This window comes from Notolabrus celidotus, chromosome 14 (genome assembly GCF_009762535.1).
Source record: "Notolabrus celidotus isolate fNotCel1 chromosome 14, fNotCel1.pri, whole genome shotgun sequence".
In the NCBI taxonomy this organism is placed as follows: Eukaryota; Metazoa; Chordata; class Actinopteri; order Labriformes; family Labridae; genus Notolabrus; species Notolabrus celidotus.
This window is the reverse complement of record NC_048285.1, coordinates 13,961,603-13,977,391: the sequence shown is the minus strand read 5'-3', so window position 1 is coordinate 13,977,391 and position 15,789 is coordinate 13,961,603. Positions and strand designations below refer to the sequence as shown.

The following is a 15,789-nucleotide window of genomic DNA, read 5'->3' as shown; positions in this document are numbered from 1 at the left end:
CCTCATCTATTTGTAAAAGAAAAATCTTGATACGGATCAGAAAATTAAAGTGCTCCTACAAGACTATGAAACATCCTCAAGCATGGATTGTATAATCCATCATTTGCAATACAGCACAGCCAGAATATCTTTCTTCTCCTCCTTGCATGTTAGTTAGTGGCCTTGTTTATTTGTCAAGGGGGCAAAGTTATTAAGCACACAAAGCATATTCATGCTGCAGCAAGCAGTATTCTTGATGAAAGTGATTAGAACTAAACAGAAAGTCCTTGTAAGACCTTAAGCAGCCACCTGATCTGGATTTTCATTCTAATTTTGATTCCAAACATCCAAAGATGCTGATCGCAAAGCTGGTCAGAGCTTATCACGAGACACATGCTTTTCAATCTGAGCCTCTTTTCAAATGATTTATACCTGGATGCTTCCAGGTGAAAAGTTAACACCAGTATGCTACAAGCAATAAGTATATCAGTATTCGTCAGTAAGGAACTGGTTGTAATTTCTTCTTTTTTTACCTTAAGAAATTCCCCCAGACTGGTTTCAAGTGGAAAGATAAACTCATCTAAAATGTGTTCAGTCTCTTAAATACGGTGTCATCATGAAGCTCCTACATTTTATTTTGATTCCTCTTTCTCTCCATAACTGAGCCATGAAATATTGATAAGTAATGCACCAGACAACATCTGAGCTGACAGTACAGCAACACATCCATGCATATACCTGGACACAAATACAACACCAGTTAAGTAAATAATTCATTCAACTATAAAACCATGACTTGTGTGATACCTAAGTTTGCAAATCTGTAATTTTGCATCTGCATTCCAGAGGGATTGGGTTTGAAATGAAACAACATGCAGTGCTCTGTGTTTTCCAATGGAGGGCAGCTGTGCACTGGAGCAGAAAAAGCCTGCAGCATCTGAAAGTCAGTCGAGCCAAGAGTGAGGAGCAATCAATTAATCTCAAGTCTCAACAACAGTATGTGTAAAGCAAAGGGAAAGGTACTAAGTCTAATGAATAGTATCACACCGCTGGAGTGACTTTGGAAACACAGATAAATGTTATGAGAGTGAGAGAGAGAGTGAATGTCAGTGGAGGTTTCTGAGTCAGTGTGTATTTGTCTAAATCTCTCTCAAACCTCACTGTGTGTTTAAATCTTCATTACTAAGACGTAAAAGTAGTTGGGAAATATGTACCTGCTATGTTTCCTGACTGAACCCCTGCTCTTTATTAAAATGTTCCACTATCTTGTGAACCTAAATCGTCAGAGGACCAACGTCTCTTCCGTCCTTACCTAAGTGGAGTGATCTGTTTTCATTAGCTCCACTCTCACCAAGAGTGACTAAAAATTCAGTTTGGCCCCAGAGCCTACAAAGTTTCTAAGAACCCTCCCCTGGCCCACGGCTGACGTGTGTTCGGGGGAAGGAGAAAGAGGGGGATTTAATGAGGAGCTCACTTAGAGGCTCTGGGGTCCCCTCTGTGAAATGCCAGTGAAATGTCAAGTGCCTTTCCAAGACTCTGCCTGCTTTCTGCGGGCTGGCTGTTGGGCTGGCTGCCTCTGGTGTGAGCTGGATAACAGGAAAACTGGAGGAGGGATCCTTCTACATATCAGCTCCCCAGCAGTCTTCTCTTAGGCAGCCAGCGGGCATTTAAACAAACCCCTACACACATTACACACATTACACACTCAAACAAGGCAGGCAGGCAGGCTAACAAACTAATGCACTCAGCTGTGCACACACTCACACGAAGGGCATTTATACTTAGCAGCATACACACACTCCTACACCAGCTTGCATTCTGATGAGGTGGAAAAGGTCACATTTGGTCCAAAACATTCAGGTGTCTGTGTTAGTGTGTGTGTTTACAGAAACATGCACACACGCACACGCACACGCACACACACACACACACACACACACACACACACACACACACACACACACACACACACACACACACACACACACTTGCTATGCTAATTGCAGCAATCTCACCAATCCCATTAGACAGGGCCGCCTGAGAAGAGACATTTGATTGGCTAACAACTTCTGCTTAACTAGCATAACCACAGACAATGACAATATACCAGGAGGCATACTTGTAGTGCAACTGCTTCACCATGGCAACCATACAACAGAGGATGAGAGGGAAATTAGGTGCGACAACAAAAAGACAACAAAGGACAAAGCGAAGAGCAGAAAAAAATAAAATACATATGAGAAGAATGCAAATGGGAAAAAATTGAACAATATCTGAATATTTTGAAAGCAACAGAGGACTGTCCTGCATGCCAGGACACAGCAGGAGTAAGTGAATCTTAATAAAGACGGAGAGCACGAGTAATTGCAGGTTTATCAACTCCATGCAATTATTCTTAAGGTTCAAATATTTGGGAAACTGTCTCCGGGGATTTGAAAAAGAGCTACAAATATCCAGTGCTTATTTATCACTCAAAATCCTTATCAACAAGCGGGAGAACAGCTGTGTAGCAGTTCATCAAAACTAATATATAAATAATCAACACCAACCATTTGTGGTGAATTTGTTTAACAAAAGGTGCAACTGTAGAGGCTGCTGGTGCAGGTATGGATAGGAGTATGAATGAATAACTAAGAGTTGAAGATGGCGAGCAGCTCTGACTGACAGATAGAACAAACAGAAAGTAAAAAAGGCAAAGAGTCAAATTATGTTTATGAGCCACTGAGAGAGACACCGAACTCACCATCCTCGGCAAGGTGATTGCAAGACAAAGGATAATGATAACTCATCATTCCACTCAATTGAGTTCATTGCTGAGGCATCAGCACCAGCACCATGATCACCCAGTCTAAAAATAACTCATCATACAGCCAGACCACTTTACTGCCACACTGAGTCCGACACAGAGCCCATTGTTCTTTCACTTATAACTGAGTTTTAAGTGCTGAGAGTAACTTCAGGTTAAGAGTGGTGAAAGATTCAGATGGTATCTCGTGGCTGTGGATGGATTTCTGAATGGGCTCACAGACATACTGCAATAGCTTCTTTGATGGGTGAAGCCTTATCTTGTTATCTTGATTTATTATGTTTTTTTTAAGCTTCTGATAAGATCTGTAGTAGCTTCAAATATTAACTCTGATTGTTTTTTGTCTTTATGAAGACTGAACAGTAGTCTAATCAATTTTACAGGGGCAGATTATAGTTTTTAAGGTGTTCTGGTTACTATTTGTAGTACAAGAAGCAACATCCACTTGCATTTAAGTAGGAATTGACTGCATGCAGGAACACAGTCCACGTGGAGAGCAAAAGAGGCAGAGCGCAGTCCGCTATTATGAAATCTCAGACTCCACTGACAGCCCTCTAGTGACAGTTACGTTTTAATTAATGTCTATAAATGTGCAGCTACCAGTGCAGCTAGTAATCCTCCCTTAGATGTTGTTTCTCAACATCAATGCCATTCTCGTCTGTCTCTTTGGACTGTAAATAATAGAAGCGTAGCTTTGGCCAGAGGTCTTTTATCCCTGACTGCTGGTTACACCAAAAGCATAGAGGAGTTGGCCATTGATCCCAGCAGCTGTAGTATTGTCAGTCCGTAGCCAATGGGTTTTCAAACCTGGTGTTCTAATCAATACAGCTGGACGATACTTTTCCCACAATGCTCTTCTTTAAGAAATGCTATCTTGCATTGTCAAACCCCAGTCACTTAGACGTCTGACACCACAGCTCACCTGGGACACACAGACACCTGTAGCTGTTCCCCACGCTGCGGCAGACCCCATGGGCACAGGGGTTCAGGGCACAGAAGTCCACCAGCTGGGCACAAGTCGGTCCAGTGAATCCTGCTGTGCAGCTGCAACCGAAACCCAGGGGGCCAGGGCCTTGGGCATAGCACGTGCCGTTATTGTGACAAGGGCTGCAGGCACATGGGTCCACCTTCTGCTCACATGTAGCACCCTGGTAGCCTGTAAGAGGGTGATGAAGAGAAAAGAGTAAGCAATGATAGGTTCAAAGGGAAAAATAAAGACAATTTATGGGGAAAAAATACATTATTTTTTATGTATCCACAAGGCAACCAGTCCTTATATGCCTGCAGGAATAGCTTCCACAATTAATATTATTTACAACTACTGCTACTAAATGTTATTAGGTACAAGAGCCCTTATCTACATGAAAATATTAAACAGCAAAGACAGCTCGAAGCTATGGTGCAAGTGCAGACAGGTTCTCATTTCTGCAGGCAAAGTCACTTTGCACTCCATTTCCAGGCTTCAAATGAACCTGCAAGCAACAAGTTGGGCAAAGAGGCACAGCAGGAGTTGTGTTAATGCAAATCAGGCTGTGCAGTGAAATGCGTGACATCCATTTTGGCATGAAATTGCACCTAATCTCCTGCCAGTTAAGACCCTGTCTTCACACAAATAAGCAGACATAGAATTTTTGTAGGGGTAAGTGTTTTATGCAAACACAACAACCTGTAAACAGGTAAACTTATGTTGATATTCCTTTCAACCTTTATTTAAAAATCAATGATGCATTTTAAAGATAATGCCTTGAATCCTTTCAGAGTCTGAATATCCCTCCAGAATGCAGAGACCAGTACCTAAAAGCGTTGTGCGTATGCTGCTGCAGATCGGTAGTGAATCTCTATATCCAAAGACTTTCCCATGGGCTGACTTTTATGTTTAAATCTCTCTTTGGCCTGGTTTTTCCTTTCGTAGGTTGTTACTACTCATGAAATTGAGATGATTTTAAAGGTTATGGTCATCGTGACTGCTCGAATTAATGACAAACTGTCATTGTCGTGTATGTTTGTGCATCATAGTGTTACAATTGAATTCCTGTTTGTTTTGTTTGTCTGGTATCTTAATTAAATCTCACGACACAGCATCAGGGACTCCAAATGTGTGTACAAACTTCTGACACGAAAGTTTTCTGCAGCAGAGTAATTGATTCCACACTGACTCAAAGTTGTGCAGCACAGATAATTAGAAGTTTAGGAAGACGCCACCACAAGATGACATAAGTAATTTTTATTCAGAGCAATAAACCCAATTCTGCCTGGAAAAGCAAAACAACAGCTTAAAATGTAATATATGTGACTCGTAGAGGGGGAATGCACAAACTTGCAAAAAAAATACACAACAACAAAAACTATCAGGGGATAATAAAGTTGAAGTTTAAATCAATATTAAAGGATTCAAAACAAAGCATTTTTTTTGTGTAATGTTTTTTATTGCTTGTGTTTGTTAATCTGATACAGATCCTCTTGAGTGGTCAGTGTGGTAGTCTAATCAGGATAAACATGGCCTGGACATTTACTGATTAAATATTTGAGCTGCTAAGAATTAGATAACAATACTGCTTCATCGTCTGATGTAAGTTTAACCAAAGCTAGGAGGCAAGTAGCTTAGCGTATTTTAGCAAATGACTGAAAGTAGGGTGAATCAGACAACTGTGTGAAGGTCGAGTTGTTTCACGATCTTGTAGTCTATCAGTTTTCATCTGATAGTAATTTATCCTTGTTAACTGATGGCCTAGTAAGAGGCTTTTAGCAAGGCATAGTTGGCTCCCTTGTTACTACATTTGTTTACAGTCAGACGCGCAACTTAAGGGACATCTGATCACAAATCACCGGGAATATAAGAACAAAACTAAAGACTTTTTCCAGCGAAAGAGCAAGGAATACATTCGCCAGAAAACACAGATGGTGGACCTGACCACAACTTCAGAGAAAGTGCAGAAGGCTTCTTATTTAGTGGCTCGAAGGGATATGCCAGTCTTGCCACTGTTGATTTTCTGAAAGCTTTTAAGATCAGTGACTTGAAAAGTATAAATGCTGCCTGTCACACAGTCCACAAGGAATTAAATGACCCTCTGTTTTAAAGTATACCAGTGGTATTTACTTGATTCAAATTGAAGTGTTATCTATCAATATGGAACAGGTCTGAAGTATTTAGATTGATAAGTTTTACAATACAAATAGTTCCAAGGGCATCTAAGAGTGCAAATGGTAGTAAGCATGTGCTTAATGTATGTTGCAATTATGAGGGAGTCCTTGGATAATGTTTTCACCTGTAAGGGGTCCCTGGCCCCAAAAGTTTGAGAACCCCTGATCTAAGAGCAGATGCATGCAAATGTCTAATGTTTAATGTTGAAAGACATTACTTAAAGTTACATTGTCATTTTTTAACCGAGAATCTGTTCCAGTGTTAAATACTAGCGTACTCTAACACTTGTAATATAAACAAAAAGCCGAACACTTCTGATACCAAAATCTGGTCTTGAACCCACAGATTCAGGATTCCTACACTCTCCAAATGATGAGCTGTGCCTTTAAGCCTTATTTTAGGGACAGCATCGATCAAAGATAAAATGCTGATTAAATGATAGAAAGTGGTTTGATTCTGTCATCATCTACCACCAAAAAATGGTTTTAATATTAGTAATTTAATCCCTTCCTCCTGCACCACAGTGGAGACTAAAATAACTTGAAAGAAGGTGTTGAGAGAAATGTCTAACTAGCATACTGTTTAATAAGTATCTAGGTAGGTATAGTTTATTTCATGCTTTGTACCTCTGGATTCTCTTTGTACACTCATGGACTTTTTGAATGTTGAAATTGCTGGTTTCTGCTTCGCCTTCTTTCATTAGCCTGTGAGCCTCTGCTTCTCTTACCTATCCACCTCATCTAAAAATAACCTCCTCCCTCTTTCCTCCACCCCTCCACCTCCCATGAGAACTGACATTGTGCTGCAGTTCACAGTACATGCATATACTTGGCTGTATAAATGTGTGCTGTCCCTCTGATTTACAGTAGCATGGTAGTAAATCCATGCGCTGACTACACTGCAGCACACACTCCATTGAGCTAATGAAGAGATCCTTCACAAGCACTCATTGATCTGCAAGACTTTATTTCACCGCATGAGCAGGGCATTTATCATTCAGGAGCAGAGACAGGAGAAATCCACAACAGGCCGAAGGAAAACCCACCCAAAGCTCTCTCTGAAGCCTCGACTTGCTTCATTCTCTTATTTGTCACTCCCTCGTCTCCTCCGAAGCTTCCTCATTTCTTCTCCCCTTACCCCTTTCGATCATACACTTGCACACACAGATGCAAGCCCACGCACACACTTCCACACGCTCCTGCATAAATCAGCCGTTATGGTTTCTGTTTGTTTGGTCATAGTTTAATCCCATCGCTTTCCTCTGTGTTTAGCTTCCCTCTTCTATGTTTGAACTTTCACGTCTTCAGTTCAGCCTCCCCCTCTCTCTCTGTCTTTCTCTACTCCCTGTTTATTTGTTTAACGTATCTCCCTATCTAAAGATGCACAAACATTATGACATGCGACCTGGCTGACAAAGAGGAGCCTGTTCCCTCCTGCTGCTGGAGGCATTCAGACCTGCCAACATTAAATGCGGTTCACAGTTTAAATTTAGCCAGCACTCGCACTCCCCCGCCCTGCACACTGACTGGCATCAGTCTTAAAACCAAGACTCGCAATTTCTCTCCTGTCAGTGCACAGACATGTTTGTGCATGAGGAAGAGGGGAAGATAAAGTGACTGTGCTTGCATGAAAGAAAGTTGGTATGACTGTGGTTAGTATCTGTTGAGGAGTGCAAGATTTGCTTGAGCACTTCTGTGAAATTTGTATTACTAATGGTGTTCACAGAGATTTTGACTTCTTCATCACCTCATTTTGAACTCAGTGTGAGGGGGGAAGTTTGAGGCAGTCAAAGAGCGAAGAGACTTTTATAAAAGCCTAATTTTATTATTAATTGCTCTATTCAGAGTTTTGATTACATCATTTAAACATGTAGTTAAATAGGCACATATCTTTTACCATTAACTGTGTATTCCAATTTACAATATGGGAGTGGGGGATTTTTGGTGTCTTTTAAAAGACAACTTCAGATAATTACAAGCAAGTTCTTGTGGTTTGGTCTAGGTTTAATTATTAAGTTGTCATTATATATGTAACAATGAAACATGAACAATAGCCACAACACAACTATAGTCTGAAGATGAAATAACCTCTGGGAGTGACATCCATTTTTTCAGGGTTGTTGGTTTGGCAATAAATGACTTCCTACCAAGACTTCTCTTTACATATGTTGCCATTAGACTTGCATGCAGATTGTCGAACTGCTCCAGAAAAAATGAATACAACACTCCAAATGTTTTCTCAAAGCAGCAGCCCTGCACGCATGGAAGCAATGGTTTTCAAGTGTAAGTTGAATTTCAACACAGACCCACCTCCATTTACTGCAAAGTACTGATTCAGGGATTGCCTGACAAGCCATTGAACAAAGCTGAGCTGCTTCAGCTTTTATGTCAAGAGAGGCATGAAGTCACCCAACAGTGATGTGAAAGGCTTGTGGAGATCATGCTGAAATGCATGAAACCTGTACTTGAAAATCAGGGTTATTCCACTGAGTACTGATTTCTGAACTCTCTCTCTCAGTTAAAACATGAGTACTCTGTTGTTAAGACAAGCATATGAGCATTTTTCCACAGCTGAAAGTACTGCATCTTTCTCTTATCTTTACCCAATGTCAACTGCAAATAAAACACCTAAGTAAGAGATTTTTTTTGGAATCTGCAAAGATAGGAAACATGTTGAATAAAGTCAAACTAAATTATTAATTTTACACAAACACAAACTTAAAGTAGAACCAGAGAATAAACACATTTTTGCATCACTCGAGAAAAATTTCTAGAGCTGCACGTCATAAAACTGGTGATACATTACAGGATTGCATTACAGCCAATGTGTTTAGCTCATTTTGCTTACATTGGGACAAACCTCTCTAACTATGTTATTTATCACAGAAATCAGAACCTTTGATATAAAAATCCTGTCCCTTGCCTTGGTAAATTTTTTTTATGTCGAATCTGTAAATAGTGATCACATATGAAGTAAAAATGTCAACCTTCCGGCTGTATGGCAATAATTAAATCTCTACTGTCCTTAAATTATCCAGTTCATGTTGTCATGTCCTGGGTATATTCAAATCAGATTAAACGTCTCTCTGGATATCTATTTTTGAGAGATGCTGCTGAGAGGCAAACAAACAGGAGTGGAGGCATTACCTTTTCCCTGCAGGGTGAATATATCTAAACATGCCTGCCTGGCTTATGATGTAGCTCATAAAAATGCAGCTTTAGCTCTCAGAGCTGGCACCGTGATCACACAGTTGAAGCGTCTCTGATGACATCGGCTTTAGCTGTCCTGCCATCTATCACACTATTTATCTCAAGTCTGTGCTGGAAGATCACAAAAAACACTTTGATTTATGAGGATGGGAGATCCTTTCTCTGCTCTAAGCAGCATGCAAAATTGTAAATGTAAGTGCTTCCTTGGATGTTGGAGTGTGCTTACATTTTTATACCTTTGGAGGTCAGCACTGCACAAATTAGGTCTTCATTATTGTTGACTGTAATTTATGAAATCTAATCCTTTCTCTTTCAAGAGGCATGAGAAAAAAAGAACTTGAAACGTTCAGCTTCAAACAAGGAGTCTTCAAATAAAGACTCTGTCCTCTAGAGGAAACCGACAGGAACAACAGAGAACAAAATATTTATACTAAAAAAGAAAGAAAAATGACTCAGTGGTGTCATTTAGCTGTCCAATTAACCTCTACCCTATACCCTGGCTTTTTTCAAAACTGCCTACTATACTAGCAGTACGCACAGATTTGGCCAAAATTCAGTAAGTAGTATGTGAACAAGAGCAAAATCTGCAGTATACCAAAACCAACCTGGATGTCTACTGATTTGGGAAAATTTCTCAGTATGCATCAGACCAGTCTGCCTCACGTACTGTTTCCCACAATGCACAGCGCTCGTTCTGCTTCTTCTTTTCTCTTCTTTTTTTGACGGGGGAACTCAGTTTTTAGGTGCTGTGAAAATTATTACATTCCATATAAACCACTTCTTAACTTTTTAAAGCATAAGTGATGCTAAAGAAGCAGTTTCACTATCAGCTTGGCCGTTGTTTACTGCCGCATTCCGAAACCGGAAATTCAGTGATGTCTGTCTCAGCATACTGCAACACAGATCGAACAGAACATCATACGACATACTAAATTTAAACCATGTGTAGTAGGCAGTAGTAGGTAGTACCTACTGCCTACTACATCAGTAGGTAGTATGTAGCAGGCCATTTCGAAAACAGCCCCTGTTCCCACACTGATCCACACCGTGCATGATTAAATAGTCTGAAAACATTCACAACACAGAGCATTGTCTCTTTCAGGACAGTGTGGGCATTGCTCAGCAGTCTGACAGTTATCGATTAATCATTTGTTAAACAGCCCTGACCTATACTGAGACATCCACTCCCATGGATTTATTCCAACAGACAAATATCTCTTTTTTTTTTTTTTTTTTTTTACTGCCCCTTGAAATCAGTCTTTTCTCAGCACTGTCTCGCAGTCTTAAATCGCTTTTACAGTACTTCAGAGAAAAATCTGAAGTACGGGGGGAAATTTCACAGCAGACAGCTGGACTAGATTAATTCATTGATTGATTTCTGGAAAAGCACAGTTAATAACAATAATATGAGCTATCTGTTGTATTGATGTGTTCATGAGAGTTCTAATTGTTTGACAGTGAGCCTGCAGACACAACACCAGGACCCTGATAGCCAGGCAGCTAAAAGATATTCAGCCAATGAATATTTATCATCTTCATCTTTGCTAAAGATGTCAAAATGTCATCTTTGCATAATGCTTTGGAATAATTGGTTTATATCCTGAAAAGTTGGGCATATTTTTCTTAAATACAGTTCATCGTTTTATGAATAAGCTAACTGAAGAATAAGAGAGATCCACCACATTTTAGCTACAATTTTAACTCTGCTGAAATCTGACAATCACAAGGAGGTCATTTGTCCTACAGTCAGAATTCTTCAGACTGAGGATTATCTAATAAACTGCTGACATTTTTAAAAACAGCCTCTTGGCAAAATCTCTCTGCACTAATTAAGAGGTGCAGGCACGGTTCTCACTGTTGCTCTCACCTCTCCTCTCACATATAATGAAAATAAAAACAATGTTGGATTATAAATTCCTTTCCTCATTAGAGACCTTACTTTTTGGCTGCTGCAGATTACAAGTGCAGTCAGTGTGAGAGACGCCTCCTCCAGTTTGAGAATGAACCGACTGCTGGGAGCTTTACCTGCAACACTAAAAACAGTTTTATTCCATCTGCAGAGTTTTATTTAGTCGGTACGGTCCATTGTTAGTCATGTTTTCCCTATATTTTGACATGTGTGTGAGTGTGTATACACTCTCAGTTAACACTATTGTTGGTACGTGGTGTTCATTAATCCCAAACTTGTGCATCTTTACTGAGAAGTGCTGTTTCGGCAGTAGTTTTTGCGGTCACAGATTTCCTCTGAGAGTCTGATGCAGGTCGTTGAGGCTATGAAGACTAATTAGACCGGAGGAGGAAGGTTTAAATTAAGCATCTCAGTGGCACAGATACTGTTAAAGTTAGAGCAGACACGCAGAGTGTATAAAAAGTAGAATCAGACAGATGTTATAAACACACATTAATACAGAACATCAGCACTCTTTCAGTCTATACATTAGGTCAGAGATTACTGTCTTATCCAGATAGAAACAACCTTATATATATAACTGAACTAAAAAAAAAAATAGTACAGCCCAATCCTCTAAAGGCACACAAACCATTCTCTTCTGGCAGTGTTAATACTTTCCCCCGACTCACACACAGATAAGTTGGATGCAGTGACTGTGTCCTTACCTTCGGGACAGTAGCACCTGGGTCCAGCCAGGCTGCTGAAACAGGTGGCTTCATTCTTGCAGGGCTGAGAGACACAGTGGTCAACCAGCAACTGGCAGCGTTCCCCTTCATAACCTAATGAACATGCAGTTTATAATCTTTAGTTCATTTGGTGAAAAACACCTAAAAGTTATGTGTTGAAGCAAAACCAAGCTAAATAGCATTATTCAAGCAGCTACTGATGATAGTTAATGTGTTTTTTTTGCCATGCTCAGCTTAGTTCACTTAGTTTCTCACTTCTTCTGTTAAATATTGTATTGGACTTTTAAGTAAGAAATACTATTTATCATAACTTGCATGTTTTTCTTAACAACCCAAAGAGAAGTAGCAGCAATAAGAGAAGTAGCTTAAAGGATTCTGAGTAAAGAATCACAGAAAATGGAGTCATCCATGTTCACAATGCATTTACTTGAGCAAAGATGAACTGTTTCTAATCGGCTGCACACACAGGGCTGGTTAGCAAAAGTCTTTAAGTGACAGGCAATCAGTGTTCACCTCAAACATTTACCTTCCTACCTCAGGCCCTCGTTTCACATCCCTGTCCTTAAATAAATCTGACAGGATAGAAAGTTCAACATCTGTTCTTTTGTTCTTATTAAGAGTTTTTTTCATTATTCAACCTTTGTAAATCTGCAAAACTCAAATCTAACAAGCTAAGACCACACAGTCACACTGAGCCTTATTGACTTAAAGGGCATCATGCATTCATGGACACACACACACACACACACCTGGAGGGCAGGCGCATGTGAAGTTGCGTCCTTCACCCCCCTGTCTGACATCGGTGCAGGTGCCATTGTTGTGACAGGGTCTGTGGTGGCACGCATCGAATTCCTCGCAGAAGATTCCAGTGTAGCCGTCCTCACACTCACAGAAGAAAGTGCTCTGTGAGAGCAACACACACACAGAAAAACACACACCGACCACACAGTCAGATTTCACACATCAAATCAATGAGCCTTGAAGGTGAAGCGATGGGTAACAACGGAGAGAAGGAGGAAAAACTTGTGAAACAGAAATAATGAGACTGCAGATTGTAAAGTAGTTCTATCACGTAACTATGCAACAACGAGCAGCAGTGGTGACGCTATTTAATTTCCTAAAACATGGAGAGAAAACTGCAATGAAAAAGAGAACACTGGTTTCTACTAATGTATGGATCTTGAGGGGACCACTGGGTCTCATGTGCTTCCTTCTACTTCTGCTGCAGCAGCACATAAGAAATGGCAGTGTACATCTGCATTATTAAATACAATAGCTTTTGTTATTATTACATCACTGTAACTTGTGGAATTACATTTTGCTGCTCTAAACTGTTCAGGCTTTTGCTTTTTTTGCTGGCTATTGTGAGCTGTACGGTCCCTGCAAGTGAAACCCAGAGAGAGTTACTGTAACTTCTGCTGTACATTTGAGAATATGAATCTAAAGGTGATTGCAAGTGTGAATTCAGCTGCAGTGATAGCATGGGATCACAATAGTGTGGTAACTTTACTTTTGATGATTTGGCAGTTTTACTACTTTTTTGTTAGCACAGTGTTAAAAACAGCAAAATAATCTCTCCTGAATAAAGCTGCTTTTTAGTAATAGTTTCAGCTTTCATTTATATGTGTTGCTTCATCACTATGTTTCTTCTAACATCTACTGCAGTATCTTTCTCCTCCATCTTTACCAACACTAGAGCTATAATGATTTTGAAACTATAAAAAAGTTCTGTCTCACCTCAGAGGGCTGTGTGATACATTTGCCTTTCCCGGAGCACTGAGGGTCACTGAAGCTGCTGCCAGGCTCCACACAGCTGCTGGCTTTGACTGTCAGGTTGAGACGCAGGGTGACCTCTGGGGCTGTGGGGGCGCCAACGTGCAACACACCTAATGTAGAGGAAAAGTGAGGTGATTTTTAAACCTTTGAAGTAGCTTGCATTGAATTGAATGAGAACACATTAGCTTAGGTATTCTGAATAAATGATCACGATGCCTTTGGAAGAAAATTTGAGTCAATATCAAACATTACATTTCTTACTTCTACCATAAAGACTATTTCTTTGCTGATCCAATTACTTTTAATGCAAGTTGATCAATGGGTTTCAGTTTGTCCATTACTTTGTTTTTTGACTGGATACCTGCTTAACAAATTGAAGTCCCATCAGCCTCAGCTGTACTTTTTAATTCTCTAAAAGTGCTGTTGGGTCGATTGATGATTTTCTGTTGTTGACAGCTCAAAAGCATCAGAAAACGAGCCTGATGCTGTCATAACACTTTGGTTAAAAAAACACATTGGACTGTACTTTCCCCAGATAAATGTTTTGTTATTAGCTTGCTCATGTTTCAGTATTTGCCATTCTTTGTTTTGAGTTTCGTAATAACCCTTTCAAATGTGTGATAGCTAACTTACCACCTGACACCGTTGTAGGTTTTATGGTATATATATATGGTTTAAACCTTCATACTTTTGTATCTTTAACACAAAACATTAGCTTTGTTTATTCGCAGTTTTTTCGCTCTGTACATTGACATTAGTCCTATAGTGTTCAGTTCTAATAGGACTTGCCAATGTCAAAAGCTAGCATGCTAATACACTTAACATCGATAGTGAGCATCTTCACCTTAGATCTGCTTCACATTGAAGTGTTTGCATTTTCACTGTAAGGATTTTGGCATTTAGCTAGCATTGTCAAAGCTCCACAGCATCATGGACAATATCCACCACCCTCTCTACAATGTGCTGGTGAATCACAGGAGCACATTCAGCACAACACTGATCCCCCCTAAATGCACCACAAAACACCACAGGAAGTCATTCCTGCCTGTGGCCATCAGACTGTGCAACTCCTCCCTCTGATGACTGAACTATGTTCTGTACTCTGTGCAATAACTGTGCAATACACTGTGCAATACACTGTGCAATATCCCTGCCACTTCAACATCCTGTATACAATACCTTCATTCCCAGTGCTTTTACATAGCGAACTGTAACTATTCTGCGTTTCTGTATAATACTTATTATTAATCCAAATTATATTATTTCATTCGTATTTAAATCTTATCTTATTCCTTCTTTCTATTCATATTTTTACTTTTTCACACTGTGTATTAGAGCATTCTGTAACAACTGAATTTCCCCCGGGATAAATAAAGTATTTCTAATTCTGATTCTGATTCTGATTAAGCTAGTGCTAGTCTAAGTATAGCCTCTCGCTGGGCTATGTTTTTTGTCTTGCTAAAAAAGTTTTGAAGAGAGATGTTAAATAATACCCTGGCTCTGAGTACACTTGACCAGATGCAAGAAATAATCAAATCAAAAGTCAGTTAACCCTCATGTGGCTTAAAATATCAGGGAAAGCACTGGCATGAGCTGCACTTCCTTGTGTCTAAAAATAGAATGCCTCTCCGTCTTGTCTCTCGGGGTCTATAAGTTAAGAAAACCTCTTATGTCTTCAATCAAAGCTGACAGCTACATGAGCACTTGGATAAAAATAGCCTCATAGTGAAGATCAGCTGACATTTTTTAATGCCTGATTTGAGCCAATGAGTAGTGAGTCCACCTATGACGAGACTTTGACGATGCAATGTCCTCAGCCAACCAGAAGCCCTATAAAACAACTCCTGTCTCTGTCCCCTCTGACCAGGTGATCATCAGCCCAATGACATCATAAGTTTAACCTGCAAAGTCCCTGCTCCTTGAAGTCCTTCTTCACTTCTCCCTTTTACTGACTCTTCGTATCTTCATCATCCTCTTGCAGTTTCACCTTCACTCTTCCCTCTTTCTGCATCCTTTCTAATCCTTTTTTTCTATATTGTATCTCTCCTTTTCCGGTCTCCCTTCTTATCTGAGTCTCTCTCTCCCCCACCCTCCATTATCCTTCCTCCCCACTGACTTAACTCCCCATGTAGCCCCTTCCTGTCTCTCCTCTTCTCTCAGGCGAGGCAGAGGCTGCACTGCCACAGAGTTAGCAGACACATCAAGGTGAACAGAGCGTTAGCAGGGTGAAACAGCATCAG

At 40.1% G+C, this 15,789-nt stretch overlaps 1 protein-coding gene across 2 annotated transcripts in view; it reads right to left on the bottom strand.

Moving 5' to 3' along the window:
* The window catches only part of dner (delta/notch-like EGF repeat containing), a 68,912-nt gene that overhangs the window by 5,235 nt on the left and 47,888 nt on the right, over nucleotides 1–15,789 (bottom strand). For both annotated transcript variants that reach the window (XM_034701953.1, XM_034701954.1), the window contains exons 5-8: nucleotides 13,511–13,659; nucleotides 12,523–12,676; nucleotides 11,753–11,866; nucleotides 3,708–3,941 (exon numbers count right to left, since the gene is read on the bottom strand). In XM_034701953.1, coding sequence (XP_034557844.1) covers nucleotides 3,708–3,941; nucleotides 11,753–11,866; nucleotides 12,523–12,676; nucleotides 13,511–13,659 — 651 coding nt within the window. The remainder of the gene's footprint in view (nucleotides 1–3,707; nucleotides 3,942–11,752; nucleotides 11,867–12,522; nucleotides 12,677–13,510; nucleotides 13,660–15,789) is intronic.